The sequence below is a fragment of the Sorex fumeus genome, unplaced genomic scaffold (assembly GCF_029834395.1).
Source record: "Sorex fumeus unplaced genomic scaffold, SorFum_2.1 ptg000063l, whole genome shotgun sequence".
Lineage (NCBI taxonomy): Eukaryota > Metazoa > Chordata > Mammalia > Eulipotyphla > Soricidae > Sorex > Sorex fumeus.
This window is the reverse complement of record NW_026606120.1, coordinates 43,377,740-43,399,704: the sequence shown is the minus strand read 5'-3', so window position 1 is coordinate 43,399,704 and position 21,965 is coordinate 43,377,740. Positions and strand designations below refer to the sequence as shown.

Here is a 21,965-nt window from a genome sequence, read left to right as displayed (position 1 = left end):
GATATGCCAAAAACCCTAAGAATAACTACTCTCATTTCTCTGACTCTGAAAAAACCTCCAATATGGCAGAGTTGGGAAAGACGAGTAAGGACAGGCTGCTAAAATCTCAGGGCTGGGGTGAATGGCGACATTACTGGAGCCCGCTCGAGTAAATCAAACAACAGGATGACTGTGATACAGTGAACCTTATTATTTAAAAGGTTCTTAAACATGAATGCTGGAGTGGCTGTCCCATAAAATTAACCTAGTGGCCATGAAGAAGCTGTACTCTATAGGCACAGGGGTCTTGTTAGGGACACCTACAGATTTGCAGCACAGGTCAGACCAAAATTTGATCTCTATTCTACTCTGAACAAGAGGTCACCTCTGAGTGAAGCTGAGATTGCAAGGCAGAGAATGATGCTACTGGTACCAAACCAGGCAAGAATCACAGCCTGGGTCACAGAACTGACAGCTCAAGAAGGCTGTGTGAGGTGTATAAGAAGTAAAAGTCCTGGGTGAGAGAGATAGTATTCAATAGGAAAGGAGCTTGTCTTGTATGCAAATGACCCAAGTTCAATCCCCGGCATTGCATACAGTCCCCCAGCCCTGCCAGGAGTGATATGTGAGCTCAGAGACAGGAGTAAGTCCTGAGCACTAACAAATAAGGCCCCAAAACAGTCTTCAGAAAGCTTGCACAGCACTAAGTGAGAGATAATGGTATTGATTTTCTGCTGTAACAATCTCCTTGCACTGACCTGGAGCTATAGCTTTGCCTTGCCTATGTGAGTCACTTGTCTTACATATGTGACGCCCTGAGTTTCTCCACTGTTGCCAAAGGGAAAAGAAAAAAACCTTGCATTCTGAGAGTATATCCAACTCAGCCAAAATTGAGTTTATATTTTTCCCTAAGTTGAGTTGCAGTTCCTTGTCATGTTACACTGGAAATTCTAGACTTGGAGAGATAGTACAAAGACTAAGGATCTTGCCTTGCATGCAGTCAACCCCTGTTGTGAAGGTCCTGGAGAGAAAGGCAGCATTTTGTTCAATTCTGTCCTTTGCTAAACATAATCTACAATGTATATGTATTGTCAACTGCCAAATCATTTTTACTTAATCTAAGGCAGCTGGCTATCAGACACCCTTTTTCGTGAACTTGCCTTGGTTGCTCCTCACAACACACTCTTCTGTCTTCTGATGCTCCTCCTGCTACTCTGATGACAATTTCCAGTTTCTTTTGAGAGCTCCTGTTAATTTTGATCTCTTTCTATCTATTCAATGTATCTCGGGCACCAACTATGTTCTTAATAATTTAAAATTCTGTCCAATGCCGTTTCTTAAATAAATATATATATTTTAAAAACTATTATCAATGACATGAAGTTGTCCTTATTTATTGTGATAATTTCAGAAAGTATCAGGGTTTTTTTTGCTGTTGTTTCATTTTGTTTTTTAGCCACACCTGTGGTGCTCAAGGCTTACTCTTGGCTCTGCACTCAGGAATTACTCCTGGCAGTGCTAAGGGGACCATATGGGATGCTGGGGATAGAACCCAGGTGGGACTTGTGCAGTTCAAGTGCCCTATCTGCTGTACTATCACTCTAGCCCAGTATCAGTTATTTAATTCATATTCTCAAACTAGATATCTTCACACTCAACAAGTCCTGAACCAAACTCCCAGATATAAAACCATTTCTCCCAGTCTGGTCAATGTTTCTAATGCCCACCAACTCACCCAAACATGGGAACACCCCTACATTCCATATTCATTTATTTATCACTAGCAACAATTACAGAGTCTAATATTTTATCTCCCAAGTATCTCCTCATCTTACTATTACAATTAGTCTCTTGTTGTTAATCTCATTATCCATCCTCTACTAGGGCTGGAGTGAAAGCACAGCGGTAGGGTATTTGCCTTGCACGCAGCCAGCCCGGCTGAGCTGGGTTCGATTCCTCCGCCCCTCTTGGAGAGCCCGGCAAGCTACCGAGAGTATTCAATATGCCAAACACAGTAACAAGAAGTCTCACAATGGAGACGTTACTGGGCCCGCTCGAGCAAATCGATGAACAACGGGAGGGCAGAGCAGGGCAGGGCATCCATCCTCTACCAAATGAAGCTGGAGCGATAGCATAGCGGTCGTGGCTGGCCAGGCCAACCTAGGTTCGATTCCTCTGCCCCTCTCGGAGAGCTCAGCAAGCTACTGAGAGTATATCGCCCACATGGCAAAGCCTGGCAAGCTACCCGTGACATATTGGATATGCCAAACACAGTAACAACAAGTTTCACAACAGAGACATTACTGGGCCTGCTCGAGCAAATCGATGAACAATGGGAGGACAGTGCTACAGTGCAGTGCTACCAAATGAAGATTTTTTTCCTCAATTACTATACAATAATAAACATGCATATGAATATATTTTAAAATAATGACTTAAAAGAATGCATCTTCATGACTGAGAAATAAAAATAACACTCCTGAATTTAGTGTTTATCATTTCCAAGCATTTGTGAAATGTCAGTACATATTTATGTAACATATAGAGTTGGTTTACACTTAGGCTTTATATATGGAATATCATGCTACATTCTACTATGACTTGTTTTCACTCCCTCATCCTCATACTTGTGAGAGCCATCAACACTGACATTTCTCTCTCTATTTTACTTACTTTCATTATGCTACAGTATATTATATTAAAATAGAATTACATAGCAACATAATATTTGGGGGGAGGGTGGGGGTTGGTCACACCTGGCAGTGCTCAGGGCTTGCTCCTTACTCTGCACTAAGAGATCACCCTTGGCGGGGCGTGGGGAACCATAAAGGGTGCTAGAGATCAAACCTGAGTCGGCTGTGTGCAAGACAAGGACTATCAAGTACTCACCCACTACACTATCTCTCTGGCCACCCTGCCATTAATCTTTTTATCCTTTCTCCAACTGGTGATTCTGTTGTTTTACCAGGTATTTTGCCACCATAATGTCATAGAACCACTTTTCTACAATTCAGATATGAGAGGCCTCTTCCCTGCCTGAAAGAGTCAAGGATTGCCTAGTACCTAAATCAGACTTTCCCAAAATGGGTACTAGTGTCCCCTAGGAAGGATCCAGGGGAGTGACAATACCTTTAAGTGCAACTTGGGAGGTTCTTTATGTTTGTTCTATCAAATAGGGAACATTTCGGGTGAGGGGGAATTGCTAAGTGTGGGGTTCTAAATTATTTTACACCTATTCATGATAGTAAGCTTTATTTTTCATGGCAGTAAACATGAGATTTAAAAATAAATTGTAAAGATGGGGCTGAAGTGATAGTACAGTGGGTAGGGCATTTGCCTTGCATGCTGTCGACACGGGCTCGATCCCTGGCATCAAATGTGGTTCGCTAAGCACTGACAAGAGAATTCCTGAGTACAGAGCCAGAAGTAACCCTAGTACTTCTCTGTGTGGTCCAACATCCTCTTCCCAAATAATTATTCCTAAAGTTATTATTTTGAGACTATAATTCCATGATATAGAGGGGAAACTAAAAACACATAAAATCAAACAAAAAGGAAAAATCTTACCATCCATATTCGAATCCCATCTGCTAAGGAATACACCTGTGCAAATTCTTCACTCAGGGCTGCCTTGCCCCCACTATTTACTGGGGAAAGGAGAGAGGAAATTATATTCAGTCAACACAAGTAACTACTGCAACGTTAAGTACAAAGCAGGTTCTATATCTCAGAAAGAAAAAGCCCTGCCCTGAGACTCACATATTGCTGATTCAATAGAGAATAAAGGGAAAAATTCTTTGTAAGTCACAACATCAATACTCTGCAATATTGCTCTGAGTTATTTTAAACTAACAATTTCTGAAATGACACATTAAGTGAAGAAAGCATTAAAAATGTAATGTAAAAAACCACACAACACGCACACAAATTTGAGAGACAATATTAAAATTAAGCAAAAGACATATAAACTTCATAATATATAGCAATTAAAGAAGGCAAAATTGTCTTATTTTTAAAGAATACATTATTGTAAATTAAAAAAATAAGACATTTTAAAAAATAGAGTATACATTATTAAAACCATGATGATTATAAATATACCGAGATAAAAATCAAATATATATATACACTTATATATATTTATAAATATATATGTATAAGTACAAAAGCGAGATGCTAAGTGGTCAGATTATAGCAGAGAATTATTTTTATTTTTTTTTTAACCACCCCTAGCTGAGAATTATTTTAAGCTTTCCTAGACTTTTTGAGTTTCTACCCGGCAAGCTACCGAGAGTATTCGATATGCCAAACACAGTAACAACAAAGTCTCCAATGGAGACATTACTGGGCCCGCTCGAGCAAATCGACGATCAATGGGAGGGCAATACATTGAAAGGCTATTATTTTCATGATTAAAAAAAATTGTTTTTTATTGGGCTGGAGCAATAGTACAGCAGCTAGGATGCTTGCTTTGCACATGGCGAACCTGGGTTCGATCCCCAACAACCCATATGGTCTCCTGACCCCACTAAGAGTGATTCCTGAGTGTAGAGCCAGGAGTAACCCCGAGCACTGCTGGGAGTGGCTCAAAATAACCCAAAAACAAACAAAATTTTTTAAAAGATAGACCTAGGAGGCTTACCCCTTCTCTTCATGTAAAAACCAAAGGATAATAAACTAAAATAGTATGGAGTCCTCTGTTGAACCAATGTGTAACACAGCGAATATTTTCTGAATACCCAGAATGTTACTGGGCTCTACGCCAAGCTCTGGGAATTCAACAGACTCGAGTTCCACCCTGCTCTCAAGCAGCTTATAGTGTTCAACTGAATAACTGTCTATATATCTCTGACCCAAAATGGTGACCAATTTTATTTTTTAAATTTATATTTTATAGGTGTCACACCTAGTGGTGCAGGGTGATGAGGTACTGTGCAGGACTTGAACTCAAGAGCCCTGCACTTGTCAGGCACATATTCTACCACTTGAGCTAATTCCCTACCTCAAAGGTGACCAATTTTAGACAAGATGCATAAATTAGCTAGACAAAGACCAAAATTCTTCTTAGTCCTGAAAACCCATGAACAGTTCCTAGAGGTAGGAAAGAAAGAATAGAGAAAAACTGTCTCCATTACAAAGTAACAATTACAGGTAATCTAGAAACAACTCTGATTCAGGGAAATATTTCTAGTTCTAGAGTGTGTGTTTCTCCAACTGATAACTGAACATGATTTGATAAGGATTCCCAACAGAAAACCTTACGTAAAAAACTTAGGCGACTGAAGTAACATCAATTTTTAACTCTCTTTCAAGCTTCATACCTTGAAACATATATACCATGCTATAACAGCTCTAAATTTTCTAAAAGTATGACAGACAACAAATCTTTCTTACTAAAATGTAAACTATATACTGATTCTTTTTTCAAATTCAATAGAGGTCACCTTAGCCCATCCTCTTCCACATGAGTGTTTTTCCTTAAATTACTCCAATCCTGTCCCCAAAGTAGTTTTAGCAGGTTTAAAGCATATATTTAGAGGAAGTAAGCAAAATGTTCTAGAAATCAGGGAATAAATTCAGAGAACTAAAGAATTCAGCAATAAAGGTGTTATGATAATAACAATAACATGAATGACAGTCATCATGGTTTTAATAATGTAGACGGCTAAACAAAATACGCTCTGCTTATTTCACCTGCACCACAGAAAGAACATATACACTGCACAGGTGCTCTGTAAAACCCAATACTTCATCATTAAGTAGATCTGAGCAGCTGAAAGATTATGAACAGAGACTCTCTTTTCTTGTGGGTCCTGTCAGATTTCAGCCCTAATACACAAAAATGATGTTCCTGGGGGACATGAGGAAAAGAAATGGTGAAGAATAATAATAAAGGAAAATGAATAGAGATGATGCTACAAAAAAGCTGCAAGTCCAGAGGCAAGAATTTTATCTGTGTTTTTCTCTGTGATAAACTAAAGTATCTAAGATTTCTTTCTCTTTTCTCTGCCTGCTTTCTCCTTCCCATAGCCTACCCCAGATCCTTTCTGGGCTGTAGTCAGGGATCGCTCCTGGCAGGGTTCAGGGGACTATATGACTTTTCGAGATTGAACCTGGGCTGACCGCATGCAAAAAAATTGCCTTCCCCACTGTATTCTCTCTCCAGTTCTTCTATTTCTCTATTCAGTTATTTAGGTTTTATGGCCACACCTGGAAGTGCTCAGGGCTTACTACTAGCTCTGAGTTCAGAGACCACTTCTGACAGGCTCCGGGGACCACAGGGGGTGCCAGGGTTTGAACCTGCATCGGCCACATGCAAGGCAAATGCACTACCTGCTATACTGTCACCTGGGCCTTTCTTTTTAAGGGACCACATCCAGTGTCACTCCTGGCAGAGGTAAGCCCTCAAGTTCAGGCTTAATGGTTTGGTGCTTGGGTCTGGCAATGCTTGGGTTGCCACCAGGGTTATGCCAGGATGTGCTTGGGGGTCATTCAGTGCTGAAACTGGAACTCAGGGCTTTGAACATTCTAGCCCTACTTATCTCCCCAGCCCAAATTTTTATATTTGAGTAGGTATTATAACCCAAGAAAAGGTTTATTTTTCACTGGCTGTTTTGGCAGTTTTCCATGAAAATTTTGTTTAATGATTTTTTGTTTGGGGGACATCCAGCAGTGCCTATGGCTTACTCCTGGCTCTGTACTCTCCTCCCACTCCAGGAGATGTTTGGAGGATCATATGTGGTGTTGGGAGATACAACATGGGTTGGGTTCATGCAAGACAAGAGCCCTCCATGAGAATTTTGGATAATCACAAATTATCTGCTAGTTAATTACAAAACAGAAGCCCACTTGCCATGTATCATAATTTGCTAAATATAAAGTGATCAAAATCTAGCTGGCAAAGCAGAATTAACAATACGCAGCCTACTTTTGTGGAAATATGTGTATATTTCAAAATACTTAAAAATTTTCACTTAATATAGGCTTTCTTAGAACTCAGTAATTGGTCTTCAGATCAAAATATATTCCCTGTAATATAAGTTACCATATTTTTGCAGCTTCTCATATAAGTCTGGAGTTCGATATACCAGAGCAGCAAAGGTGGCGTTCACAGCTTGATCAATAGTGGAACCAGCAACTATATCTGTCTTTAGGGCCTGTTTTTTACATGCCTGTATGAATCCTTTGAAAAGATCTGAGTTTGGCCCACTGAAATTCTGGGAAGGATCTGATTGTGCAAACTCAAGAAGAAAACGGTGGCAGGGATCATCAGGAATGTTCTTAACCTGGGAACAAACAAATTGAAAAAAGTCATCACGATTAACACATTCATTCAAAACTAGTTTACTGAGCACTTAAGCTAAAGCAGAGGTATAAAATGTGATGCATACTCTCAAGAAGTTAAATCTATTTGGGGGGACGAGACAGACAAATGGCTCTAAAGAAAAAAAAGGTAGACACAAATAAAACATTAAAAGCATTAAGACTAGCACTAACATAAAGCAAAGATTACTAAGTGCCAAATGCCTAGGAGGGGCACCCAGTGCTGAGAATTCACAGGAGTTCCAGGCAGATTAAAGTATTAAGAAAAGCCTCCTGGAGAATATGGACTTTGGGTTGGATCCTAAAGAATGGGCAGGCTTGGCCCAGAGGAACATAACCATTAGCAGAAGTTGAGTCAGTGGGGAGACTGACCTGGCCTGAAGTCTCAGCTGGGGAGTGGTGGGAACTAGAGTCAGATAGGTAAGGTGAAAGGAGACTGTAGAGAGCCTTGACTGTCACACTGAGGAGTTTAGACTTCACCCTGTGGGCAATGGGGAGCCATTAATGGTGCTTGGCAGTGGAATGACAAGAGAACGCAGTGATTTAAAAAAAAAAATGTAGGTACCAATGTAATATTACAAGTACGAGATGAGAGCCTAGATGACGATGGAGATAGGGAAATGGAAAGAGAGGAACAGCACAAGGAAGAAGCCAAAGGGCTTGCATCTAACTGAAGAGAAAGGGTCAGAACAGGGTGGGGACAAAGGCAGTGGGAGCAGTGGCTCACCACTTCAGGAAATAATAAGGACAAAAACAGCAGCAAGCAGTTAAGAAAGACAATTTGATTTTACAACTCTGAGTTTAAGTGAGTCAGGACACTGAAACAGAAGTACTTAACAGAAAGCTGAAGATACATAGTTGAAACCTGAGAGAAGAACCAGGGCTAGAAACTAATATTTGGTAATTATTCACACAGGTGTGACAGCAGAATAGAAAAGTGGGGGTAAAGTCTTGGATTCTGGAAAAGAAGACAAAAACCTGAAGAAAGCCTTCTGCTTAAAGAGGAGTAAGAGAAGTCAGTAAAGAAAGCACTACAAGACTGGGCCTATAGTGTTATGAACTGTAATAAGTTTTGAAACTTATGCTTTTAATAAACGTTTAAAACTTTATTAAAGTTTTAATGGGCTCAAAAGAAGAAAGGGTGAAGGAGCCAGACTTAACAGAGCAGTAAAGTACAGATGCTAAGGGAAAAAAGTTTCTGGATGTAGGCATTTACGATACTGAGAGAGGAGAAGGGTAGAATGGAAAAAGTGGGGAAAAGTAGACTATAGAGATAGAAGGAAGGAGAGATGAAAAAAAGTGGACAAACTTTAGTTTTAAAAACATACAGCAAAAATAATTTACTCAGAAGGCACTAGAAATAGATTAAATTTATTTGATAAATCCATCAGGAGAGATTTTCTGGGCATGTCAGCAATGTATTTCACTGAAAACTTTTTCATTCAACTATTTTGGGGCACTCATTAAATGGCTGCCCCTGTTCATACCAAGTGAACAAAGGAAGGCTTTTGCCTCCAAGGAGCAAAAAGCTTACTGAGAGGTGAAAAGGTACAAAAACGAATATTTACAACTTAACATAACAGATACTAATAAACATTTTCCACTCCAAAAATACAGACAAGAGAAGAATAAATACCTCTTTACTATTCTGGGATGTGTGAGTGGGCCAGTTCGTTTCTAATTTCAACTCTGGACATATCTGATGTCTGAAGACAGGTTTCCACAAGGGGGAGTTTAGTACTGATGCCATTTTTGCCTGAGATAGTGCCATGTTACTTCCTAACTCTGGAAAGAGAAGAAGGCCTATGAAATTCTATTTTTTTCCTCCTAATCATACTGATAACCTTAAAGCTGACCCAAAAAACCCAGTTTTAAATAGTTTAGGAATTATTGAAACCTGTACAGAATTCACTATTTACTAAAATTATAATTGTTATAGGTCATAAACATATATCCCAGATGAACCCAAACCAAAAGTCCTCAAATGTTGCTATTCTATGGGACATTTTGTTACTTTACACACATGAAATTATTTATCTACTAGTAAGCAGAAAACAGAAATGTAAACTATGACTATGGTATATAAGAGTAAAGTAAAGGCCCTCCCATTGATCTTCGATTTGCTCGAGCGGGCCCAGTAACGTCTCCATTGGAGACTTTGTTGTTACTGTGTTTGGCATATCGAATACGTCACGGGGAGCTTGCCAGGCTCTGCCATGAGGGCGAGATACTCTCGGTAGCTTGCCGGGCTCTCCGAGAGGGGGTATAAGAGGACGGCCTTCCCCGATAGAGACGGACCGGACTTCGGTCGAGGGTATATAAGAGAACACTTAGGAATTTTTAATTATAGGGAAAGTTTTGATAGTACAGTGAGTAAGGTGCTTGCCTTACATGCAGCCCACCCAGATTTGATCTGCATATGGTCCCCAGACCTCTGCCAAGAGTGAGCCCTAAGCCTGGAGGAAGCCCTGAGTACAGCTGGTTGTGGCTCAAAAAATAAATAAATAAATAAAACCAAAAATAAAAACAGAGAGAAAAAAACTCACAATTTATACATTTAAGACTGCAATATTAAATCACTTTAATAAATAAATCACATTAACATTTCTATGGGCTGGAGCGATAGCACAGCGGTAGGGCGTTTGCCTTACAAGCGGCCAACATGGCCGACCCAAGTTCAATTCCTCCGCCCCTCTAGGAGAGCCCGAGAGTATCTCGCCCGCACGGCAGAGCCTGGCAAGCTCCCCGTGACGTATTCGATATGCCAAACACAGTAACAACAAGTCTCATGATGGAGACATTACTGGGCCCGCTCGAGCAAATCGATGAACAACGGGAGGACCATGACCGTGATAACATTTCTATATGTTTATATAAATACTCATATAAAGAATATTACAACGATTTACTCTATATTTCTGCGTTCTTGTTGAAGTATAGCAAAATTCACTTACAAAAAAAAAATGACAATTCTGCTACAAACCAGCTCTCGAGGTTAAGATGTATGTGAATGACAAGAGTTCATAATTTGCATGTGTGAGGCCCTGAGTATAACGTCAGATCATCCCTCCCCACACCCTTCAAACCACCCCCCCAAACCCTGCTCTCTTTTCCACTTGTTTTCTTTAGACAAAGATAATCTGCAGCATCCTCTGTGATGTGCTCCTTAAGGAATCTGATGAAAATGGTATCAATATATTCTGGTTTAGTTTAAAGGAACTAAAAGGTTCTATCAGAACCTTTGCTCTGTCATTATGTGGAGACAACTTACAAGACACCTCTAACTCTTCAATATGGCTGCAGTAAGAAGGGAAGGGGCAAGCACGTAGACTTACTATGCACAGTCTTGAGCGCCATGCACTGGGAAGCAAGGCGTCCCATCAGTCTGGAAACGAGGAGTTGTAAATCCAACCCCCAAGACACAGCAACATCTGGCAGGCCATAGGCAGTGACAGTAAATTTGTAGCCCCATTCGTTGTTACTGCTGTCAGAGTGGAAGAGAAACTGTAGCCGAGGACCAGCCTTAAAGGTAACTTTCTATAGGCAAACAAAAAAGGCATGTGGTCAAACAGATGGAGAAGGCAGTATTTCAGTAATAAGCATGTTTTCCTATCTCAAAAACTATAAATGCGAAATCAGTCTATACTTTCACCATAAAAGTACAGTAGGTTGGCTGAAATATAAAAATACAGTAGGGTGACTGAAATAAAACTCACAACTGCACCTTATATAAAAAACAAATTTAGCAGAAAACTGCTGGTCAGTCTTCTAAAACTCAGTTGCCCATCTGCTGTAACTATTCAGCCAAAAATAATGAATTTCATCTATTCCTTTGCTCCCAACTAAGACTTCTGATGGCTGAATGAAGGCCAACCGTCTAAAGCAATATTTAACTGCCCAGTTCTACAGATCAAACAGATCAAACAGACCTCGCTGTGAGGTACACTGGCTTTTACCACTATGGTTTGGGCCCCTCTGGACCCACCAATCCTTTCTTGCTAAAGATTACAACTCCCTGAACCAGAGAGATAGTACAGGAGATAAAGGAGCTTGCTGTGCATGCGAGGCTGACCCTGGTTCAAACACTGCATATGGTCTGTGGAGCACCGCCAAGGAGTGATCCCTGGGCACAGACCCAGGATCTGAGCACTTCTGGTGATGGTCCAACAACTACCCCCCAAACCAAATCCCCAGCATTGATGCTGCCAAATTGTAACTTCCTGTTTACTCTGGCAATCTGAAAATATTCAGAGGCTTGCAAATATGAAAAAACAGACAGTAAATTATTAGACTTTCTGAGCCAGATAGACTTTATGAGTCAGGAAGTATCTGCTAAAACCACTCATTACAATGTCAAAGCAGCTACAGATGATATATAAGCAAATGGGAATGGCTGTATTCCCACAAAACTATTTATCAGGCCAGGAAATAGTTCAATGGTTAGGTTGCTTGTGCCCAACCCAAATTCCCTCACATTCTTGAGCCCTCACACTGGATCACTGGCCAGTGAGCACCACTTGGGAGTCCAAAAAAAGAGAGCTCTAGTAGGACCTCTCCTTTTACGAAGTGTGACTGAAAAGCTTCCCTTCAAAGATCACACCTTCAAGCTAGAGAGATGGCTCAGAGGGCTAGGGATACTCTGAGCACGTGGAAACCCAGGGGTCCATTCCTCGCAACATATGGTTCCCAGAGTCCTGGGTGAGCAACCACCAGCACCAAGCTGACGATAGCCCTCAAACTAAAACACAAAAACAAAGACAAGATTTTCCTTGTCTCCTGAGGGCTAAAAAGAGAGAACTAATGTAGTAAAAATTTCATTTCTTTACGGGGAACCACTTACCTTGGGCCATTTCTCAGTGCCAACTTTGGTATCATAGCGTGTTTTTCCACCTCTAGAGTCCGTAAATTCTAGGTAATCGTACCTGTGAAAGCATAATCTCTGTCACTTCCTTCTCTCAGTTTTGTTTCATTACTTGGGGCAAAAGAACACGTGAATCTTACCTTTTTTCAGTTTCACACTTCTCATCAAATTCTACCTCGAAATACGTTGCCCCTGGGCTAACAAAGATAGACACATCATGGCAATTATTTTCATAGTTGTGAGCAGATTCTTTTGTCCAAGTATGCAACACCACTGGCCGCTCTTGCTGCCAGGACTCAACATCAAGCTAAGCAAACAAATGAAGAGAAAAAGGGTTTTATCACACAACATTGGATGATAAGCAATAAATTGTTTCTATATCAGGGCTCCAGAGAAAGAGGTAGCCTTTGAGGACCCTACACGAATCATCACACTGACTGTCACTGTCATCCCATTGATCGTTGAATTACTCGAGCGGGCGCCAGTAACATCTCTATTCCTCCCAGCCCTGAGATTTTAGCAGTCTCTTCTTACTCGTCTTTTCCCAACGACTGGAGGCTCTTTCAGGGTCCGGGGAATGAGACCTGTTGTCGTTACTATATTTGGCATATCGAATACGCCAGGGGGAGCTTGCCAGGCTCTACCTGTGCGGATGGGATACTCTTGGTAGCTTGCCGGGCTCACTGAGAGGCATACATTTATAAAATATATATAAATACACATAAAGTATATATTTATATATCAATATTAAATACATATTTTAAAAAAGGTAAGGAAAAATAAAATTGCATCCCCAGCACAGGAAAACACACAATCCTGTTATGACCTGAATTGTTGGCAGTGTCAGCAATTTAGTTATACTTTCAACTGGAATCTAAATGTTCTTATTATCTTCCACCAAGTCTCTTTATATCAGAGAACAAGCAAAGTTGGAAAGAACTATTTAATTAACATAGTGTTAATTAGTGGACAAGTTTCTTTGGTCATGAAGCCAAATTCAATAAAATTTAGCGGTAGGGCGTTCGCCTTACACGCGGCCAACATGGCCGACCCGAGTTCGATTCCTCCGCCCCTCTCGGAGAGCCCGGCAAGCTACCGAGAGTATTCGATATGCCAGACACAGTAACAACAAAGTCTCCAATGGAGACGTTACTGGGCCCGCTCGAGCAAATCGACGATCAACTGGAGGGCCTTTACCTTTACCTTTACCTTTACTTTTTAATCAATTCATGTTCAAACTTCTGCAGAACAGAAATTTTTGTCTTATGCAATCACCCAAAGTCTAAAAATAACAATAAATTTTTTTTCTTGGCTGTTTTTATAAGCCATGTACGTGCTAAAAAACTCTTCTTCAATTCAGGCTACTCTTTCTACCCCAATGTTCTCTTGCTAATCAGAATTAAATCTCTCTAGTCTATAAACTTCATTGTTGCTATTGCAAGCCAAAAATGATTAAGTGTGCAGTTTCAAATACCAATTTAATAGGGACATGAGCTGTATTTCTTGGTAAATGTTTTCCTTCCTTGGGAAGCAGAATTTCCAGAGGTATTAAGTACAATGTTTCAGGGATAGAAAACAAAATTTTGCAAATAGGACTTCAGGAAAATTCAGCCTATCTGTTATAGCTCTTGGTTCCCAGACCTACTTATTCTGGCTTTGGGTAACATGGGACCATATACTGGCTGTGGCTTAATCTGTGGGTCCAGAACCACAATTTTAAACAATTTAGTCACACTGACTAAAATACCTAAAGCTCCCATCAACATAGATTGATTATATATTATCATTCTTCAGGTAGAAATGGTTTTTGTGGGCCAGAGTGATAGCATAGCAGTAAGGTGCTTGCCTAGCACACAGTCAACCCAGCTTCAATTTCCAGCATCCCATATGGTCCCCTGAGTACTACCAAGAGAAATTCTTTAGTGCAGAACCAGGAGTAACCCCTGAGCATCACTGGGTGTGGCCCAAATCTGTCCCCTCAAAAAAAAATATTTTTTGTTCTTCTATAGTAACTCTATGATTAGCACTTGGTATCTAACTTTGACATATGAATTTCTTACAAATCATTACAAATGTGAATTTCTAGTGGAAGAAACACTGAATCAGAAGTTTAAAGATATTAAGTCTAATAATATGATCTTGGCAAATCCTCTTCTTTTTCCATTCTCTTTTAAAGTGTTAGTCTTTTTTCCTTTAAAATTGGGTTTTAAATATTTGCCCTTTCTACATGAACAGGACTGTTTTGAGACCGAAACAAAAGCATGAAAAAAAAAAAGTATATAAGGTTATAAATACTTTTGTGTATATAAGGTTATAAATACTTTTTAATTTGTCTTTAACAAATATTTTCTTCTCTAGACCTCAACCTAGTTGTTCAGTTACATCAGTTTTATATAACTCCATATAATGATACAGAAAGCTACATTGTGTAGAGAATGATGAAATAAATCTATGTTCAGATTCTTCTATGACTCCTTTCTAATACTGACTATGCCAAATCAACTCAAACTGGCATTTATCATTGGTAAAACCAATGATAAAATAAAGGAGGTCTTCTAGAGGGATTTTATTTGTGTAGCTCTATACTCAGTGGTAAGTATTATTAAGTTTGCCACATCCCTGCTTGCAGGATTCAAAGCAGATTCAAAAGTCAACTCAAGTTACCTTATCCAGCCCTCCTTCAGGGTCATTGCAGAGCTTTTTCAACAGTTCTGTTAGGGTACTGAACTCTCTCAACAGTGTGCAGTGGGAAATGTCTAAAGTGCAAAAGTCCAGTAGAAAGATTACCTAAAGGAAGATAAACAAAATACTTAGTGTCCACCTCAAACTGCCTGAAGTCCATGTTACTGACTCCCTCCTGGCTTTTACAAATGATCACCACTTTTTCTTACCAGTTGACGAGCTGCCATTGAGAACACCGAATTACATAATTTTTCTACGATGGTTTTTCCACTATACTGTGACAAAAGGGATTCCAAAATAACTCTCATGCTTGCCAGAAATTGCCCCACATCTATCAAAAACATAAACAGAAAGATGAATATTTATGAGGTAGAAATACCATGTGCTTTGTCAACACAAAGGGCAAAGCTGGAAAAGGTCCTAGAATCATGGAGAGAATGCCACAACAGATTGTGCAATGATGGGGTGCCACACAAATGCTATCCTCTGGGAGGAAAAGATACTTTTTAAAGTAATTCTAGTTTTTCTTGTGAAGTTTTCCAGTGAGGCAGAGCTACCATGTCTACCTGAAGTCACTTAGAAACGGCGGGCCTGCTCTGCTGATGCTCTCTTCTTACCATCAGTTTCCAGTAAGCCACTCACCAGTCATGCTGTACAATGGGGCCAGCTTTAGATGTGGTGTGCTCAACAGTGTAAACATTGTTGTCACAGATGTTGAGACTGGGGTGATGAAACTGAATTTTCTACATATTATTGCTCAGAGCTGTTAAATTTCACAGAATTTTCTACAGGTTTAACCAGCACTTTTAGTAATCAGCAAGTATCACAACTATGCTTACATGCCTCAAACTTTAAAGTTTAAGGTTTTCTTCTTTTGAAAACCTAATTTAAAAAATGCAGTGAAATCTGCCAAAGTGTGCAGTATCCTCTAATAAAGTTGAATGATTGTGCAGACAGTGGGCAGACTGTGAAATGATCCAACTTTACAGTAAAAATATTTATGCATACACCACACTGAAACTTGGAGTAAAACAAATGCAACATAAAACAAAATTATTTTAGGGGCAAGGAAGACAGCTCAAAGGACAGGAGTATATCCTAGAATGAGAAGACCCTGGTTTGATTCTGCAGAGCCCTCTGAGCACCGCCGGGGTAGCCCTGGTAACCCATAACACTACTGGGGCCAAGGGCATCATATCACTGGGTTCAAGTGCTGACCTATCAGGCCCATACAGGCAGACTGAGTATCACTAGGACTAGCCCTCAGGCTCTGAGTACTGCTTAGAAGTACCCCCACCTCAATTCTACTTTAAGAAGAAAAATATCCAAAGCAAATTCTGATAATCTAAGAAAAGAAAACCACATATCCACTCAATGAATGATGTACTAAGTGAGTAAATACACACTCTAAACCCAAACACCTATGTATTTTCATGGTTTCTGAACCCAAACTCACATTTTTCAATAAGGTCAATAGCAATATCTTTGGCTTCAGAGTCTGTGCTCTTCAGTTGCAGGTAGCACCAGGAGAGCAGGCTGCCTTGGACAGACCAGAACAGGGAGAAAAGCACTGAGCCAAACTCCCCTTGTGTTCCATTAAGCATCAACAGCTCGCACTAGATGGAAGGAGAAAAACAGAAAGTGTTTACAAGGGAATATAAAACACAGCCAGAGCATTCTTTAAGAGAACACCTGTCTCTGGTAGAAACATTTTAGGAAAGAGGAAATAGTTTGCAATCTATAAGAAGAGACCAAGAAAAACAGTTTAAAAAAAAGTCCTCTCTTGGGGCCATGGAGATAGATAGTATAGTGGGTAGGGCATTTGCCTTGCATGGGGCTGACCCAGATTAAATTCCCAGCACCCTATATGGTGTTCCCCAAGCACTGCTAGAAATGAGAGCCAGGAGTAAGCCCTGAGCATCACTGGGTGTGGCTGAAAAAAAAAGTCCTTTTTTTTGGGGGGGGGCGGGTGGAGGGGAATAGAGAGGTTTGGGGGCCATACCTGACGGTGATCAATTCTTTCTCCTGGCTCTGTGCTCAGGGATCATTCCTAGAGTACTGGAGTAGCATATAGGGTTCCAGGTACTGAATCCAAGTTGGCTACCTTACCAGCTGTACTATCTCACTGGCCCAGGAAAATCCTCATTTACCAGCCAGCTTTTCAGGACCTCCCCCAACTCTGTCACCCCCACACCCTGGCCCCAGGACCTCCCACCAGATGAGGCCAAAAAACCCAAAATGAATAAAAAACCCCCCAATTTTCATGTTATGAAATAATAAAAAATAGGGCAAAAAAGTATTAGCATAGGAAAAAAAGAATCTCTTTGCTGATTAAGATTTTCTCAATGAATTTGTTGAGTAATCCTAACAGTTGAAAAAAAATTGCAGTAGTCTTTCCCACTATTTCCAGTATAAACATATGTGCTGGATTCACTGACCGAGAGTTTAGTGGGGAAAAAAAAAATCCACTCCTCTTTTTCAAAGGAAATCTTGATATGCACTTGCACGTATTTACTGATCAACAGCCCAAAGCAGGTCTGACAAGTGTTCTTCGCTCGTTTGCAGGTACTGATGAGGCACAGAAGGCTGGAAAATCTGTGTGCTTATTTCTACCAGCCACAGGAACAAAGTTACATTCATACTGCAAGTGTAGACTAAAGGGGAAGGCACAGTGACTGCTGTATCCTATGGTCCTGAAGTCCCAAGAAGTTACCTCTCGTGCAGCAACAGAGAGTAGAGTGCTCATGACCGCCAGTACTTCGTCAATGTTCAAATCCGCCTGGTCACCCTTTTCAGGTAAAAGTAAAAGGCCTCCTGGATCCTTATCACTGAAAGAAAGGACACAAATCAGTATGACACCTTGTTTCAGAAGGGAATTTCCATGGTTTCTACCTTAAAAGGGGCCAAAGAAAAACCTAGTGAGAGTACAGTGTCAGTTCTATGAGATATGGGTTTAGGTCAGAAAAAAGGTCACAGTCTCTTAGCAGGGTCTGTGCCACTATTTTCATGTCCTAATGTACGCTCAGGCCCATAAATCCTCAGAAGATAGTCCAAATCTGATGAATGAATCACCTTGCCCACCAACAGGAAAAACACCTAATCTCAATACAACTGGACACTCCAGACTAAACACTTCATATAAACAGTTCATATAGTTACAAATATTCTTCACTTGATTGCCCAGGATCTTTCATTATTCTTGACATGCAATTATGAGCACATCTGCTAGAGCCCTTTAAGTCTGATACTCATATCAGGTATAGTCTGGCTAAAAAACATCAGGTTAAGCTATTAGTTCCCTCCTGCTTTCAAGAGTCTGCAGGGGCTGAAGATATTGCTAAGTAAAGCATATACCTAACATGTATGAGGCCACACACACTCACACACACACATGTGTCCAAAAACGCGACCTGCAACTGGGGATAATGGTGGTGGGAAATGTACACAGGTGAAGGTTTGAGTGTTAGAACATTGTATGACTGAAACCAATCATAAACTACTTTGTAATTGTGTATCTCAGGGTGATTCAACAAAAATTTTTAAAAAATGCAACCCATAAACCCACTAGTTTCCTCGATCATCAAAGCATGTAAAAATTTCCATATTATCCTTACCGAGGAAGCTTCTGTAGCTGGGTTTGTGGGTTGTTTTGGGTATGGGGAATGGGTACACTTAGTGGTGCTGCTAAAGCAGGTACAAGGAATAAACACAGGACTCTTGCATGACAAGCTTCCACACCAGTCTGCTGAAGAACTCCCTGGCTTTGCGGTTAGGTTTTAATGTATTTGAATTTATAGGCTTGAGTACAGAGCCCATTATTTTAGTCGCAGAAATCTCAGTGGATTCAATCCTAAATTATATTATGATGATTAATATTTGCATATATGTCTTGACAAGACTATTATTATGAGGGCTGGAGCGATAGCACAGTGGGTAGGGCATTTGCCTTGCAAGTGGCCGACCTGCGTTCAATTTGCAGCATCCTATATGGTCCCCAGAGCACCACCAGGAGTAATTCCTGAGTGCAGAGCCAGTAGTAACTCCTGTGCATCTCTGGGTGTGACCCAAAAAGAAAGAAAAAAAGGGCTATTATTGTATCATTATTCTAGTCACTCCACCGAATAGTGATATCTCATGCCAGAAATTTGGCTGAATAGATCTGGTTACTCCAAAAACATGAAAGGCAATGATAGTAGAAAAGAATTTTGTAAAGGTTTAAAATATTTGACAATAGAAAAGAATTATAAACTTACCTAAAATATGTGCACAGTGAGCGAAAAGTAAGCTGCAAGGACTGCTTATGTTCCTGTTCAGTGACATTTTTCTAGAAAAAACAACAACAACAACACTTCACTTCTGAAAAATCTATTCTAAACTTTTTTTTTGTTTGTTTGTTATTCTATACTCTACATTCCAGAACGACATTCCAGAATATCATGATATGCCACTGCCCACTGTTCCCAAGCATGAGGACTGCCAACATCAGCAGGCTAGCCCTTATAAACCGAAACCAAAACTGTCCCAATGCTAAGAAAGACCAGAATCACCACTTATATGCAAATGTAACACTTGGCATGCCTACAAACCAAACTTAAAAATGTTAAGAAGGACCAGAGTAATAGCACAACGGGTAGGGCATTTGCCTTGCACGTGGCCGACCCGGGTTCAATCCCGGGCATCCCGTATGATTCTCTGAGCACTGCCAGGGGTAGTTCCTGAGTGCAGAGTCAGGAGTAACCCCTGAGCATTTCTGGGTGTGATCCAAAAAGAAAAAAAAAAAGAGTCAAGAAGGCAGGCTGAGAGTTGGGAAGGAACCTGAGGACAGTGGTGGAGGGATGTTGGTGCTGTGAAAATGAGTGCCTGAAACTCTATTATACACAATTTTATGAAGAAACAGCACAGACAATGCGTTTCTTGTGAGCTTTCTAAATCTTTTTAAACAGTAAGAAAGCTGGAGATAACTCAATGGGTTAAGTGGAGGCTTCTCATGCAGGAGGCCTAGGTTCAACGCCAGCACCACCTGGTCCCCTGAGATTCACCAAGAATGACCCCAAGCACTGAGCGGGAGTAGCCCCCAAGTACCGTGGCTCAACAAAACCCAAAAACATTAGCTTTCTCTATAAGCTAGCAGTCTACTGAATTTGGGGAGTAAGAGAGGATTTGGGTTACACCCAGCAGTGCTACTCCTGACTCTATGTTTCAGGGAACTCTATGTAGTGACAGGCATCAAACCAGGTTTGGCTGCATACAAAGCAAGCAGTTTAAACCCCCAAACACTATCTCCAACCCTATGACGAGAGTTACAGGAATTACATTTCTGCATGGAGTGACTGGGCTACTTTTGGTGCATTTTTTTAAAATTCAATAAATGTACTGAACCTCCACTTCTATGCAAAGCACTAAAGGGAATTCTCAGAGGATTTAGGGCACAGGACCCTGATGGAGATATGACATAGTCATAAACGAGAGCAACACTGTTGATCTAAGTGAGAAGGTAAAACTCTTTTTGTTTGTTTGTTTGTTTTTCTTTTTTGGTCACACCTGGCGATGCACAGGGGTTACTCCTGGCTCTGCACTCAGGAGTTACTCCTGGCGGTGCTCAGGGGACCATATGGGATGTTGGGAATTGAACCCGGGTCGGCCGCGTGCAAGGCAAACGCCCTACCCGCTGTGCTATCTCTCCAGCCCAGAGAAAGTAAAACTCTTACCTATGCTGTCAGAGGGAAAAACAAAGGTAAGTGTCTGGGTGCATTTGCTAATAGGTACAATGACATTCAAGAAGAGAAACATCACCTTTCTATTTTTCTGTATGGGGCATACTCTACAAAACAAATCACTTGCTCAGCTACCTGGTAAACGTGGAGAAAAAGAGACTGCAGTGGAAGGATATTGATACTTTGGTGGTGGCGGTGGTGGTGTGGTAAAATACACTTTGAAGAGGTGTAAAACTATAAAATTAAATGGTTCTGTAAACTAATGATTTCTCAACTTAAAAAAGTTAAAAAAGGAGCTGGAGAGATAGCACAGCAGGTAGAGCGTTTGCCTTGCACGCAGCAGACCCGGGTTCAATTCCCAACATCCCACATGGTCCCCTGAGCACTGCCAGGAGTAACTCTTGATTGCAGAGCCAGGAGTAACCCCTGTGCATCGCCAGGTGTGACCCAAAAAGCAAAAAAAAAAAAAAAAAAAAAAAGGAATAGAAGTCTACTCCAAAGATGAGGAAACTTACCCCTCAAATTGATAAGCAAATTTGATGCTGTTGTTTGGGTTGGGGCCATATCTGTTATTCAGGACTACTGTCAGTTCAGTGCTCAGGGATCTTTCAGGCTATGGTGGGGGAACAGGCAGTGCTGAACCTTGAGCTCCAGTACGAAAAGCTGCACTCCAGCCCTTTGAACTATCTCTTTCTAGTCTTGGTATGACAAATTTTACAGGAAGCTAAAAATCTAACCAAAGAGCCTTCCTCCTCAGACATTTTCCTTAATCACTTAACTCCAATCTGATTCTCCAATCAGGCCTATATGGCAGGTACGCCCCACTAGACTGAAGTTCTTTGGCATTAGTCATTTTGAATCACTTTTACTACATTACTGCAAACAGTAAAATCTTGGGCCAGAGAGACAGTGCAGTGAACAAGGTGCTTGCCTTGTACATAGCCAAATTCAGGTAGATTTCCAGCACCACATTTGGTCTCCTGGGCCTCTTAAGGAATGATTCCTGAGCACAGAGTCTGAAGGAAACACTGAGAATGTCGAAGCGTGACATCACCTCTGCTCCCCAACAAAATAAAACAAAACAAAACAAAACAAAAGAAATAATACAGCAGGTAGGGCACTTGCCTTTTATGTGGTTGACTCAGGTTCAATCCCTAGCATCAAATATAGCCCCTTAAGCTCTGATAGGAGTGATCACTGAATGCTGAACCACAAATAAGCCCTGAGCACTGCCAGGTGTAGCCCCCAAAACTAAAAAAAAAAACAAAAAAAAAAAGCACAAAACCCTTATACTAGGACTTAACAACAACAAAAAAAGATACATTACAACTTCATGGAAAAAAACTTTATCAGTTTCTGTGTATCTTTTTTTTTTTTTGCTTTTTGGGTCACGCCCTGCGATGCTC

At 40.7% G+C, this 21,965-nt stretch overlaps 1 protein-coding gene across 1 annotated transcript in view; it reads right to left on the bottom strand.

The window, feature by feature from the left end:
• ZZEF1 (zinc finger ZZ-type and EF-hand domain containing 1) overlaps window positions 1–21,965 on the bottom strand; it is a 144,281-nt gene that overhangs the window by 54,347 nt on the left and 67,969 nt on the right. Inside the window, exons 17-27 of the mRNA XM_056127447.1 lie at window positions 19,099–19,169; window positions 17,559–17,673; window positions 16,302–16,461; window positions 15,055–15,176; window positions 14,828–14,950; window positions 12,304–12,470; window positions 12,143–12,224; window positions 10,638–10,839; window positions 8,939–9,087; window positions 7,025–7,265; window positions 3,547–3,626 (exon numbers count right to left, since the gene is read on the bottom strand). Coding sequence (XP_055983422.1) covers window positions 3,547–3,626; window positions 7,025–7,265; window positions 8,939–9,087; window positions 10,638–10,839; window positions 12,143–12,224; window positions 12,304–12,470; window positions 14,828–14,950; window positions 15,055–15,176; window positions 16,302–16,461; window positions 17,559–17,673; window positions 19,099–19,169 — 1,512 coding nt within the window. The remainder of the gene's footprint in view (window positions 1–3,546; window positions 3,627–7,024; window positions 7,266–8,938; window positions 9,088–10,637; window positions 10,840–12,142; window positions 12,225–12,303; window positions 12,471–14,827; window positions 14,951–15,054; window positions 15,177–16,301; window positions 16,462–17,558; window positions 17,674–19,098; window positions 19,170–21,965) is intronic.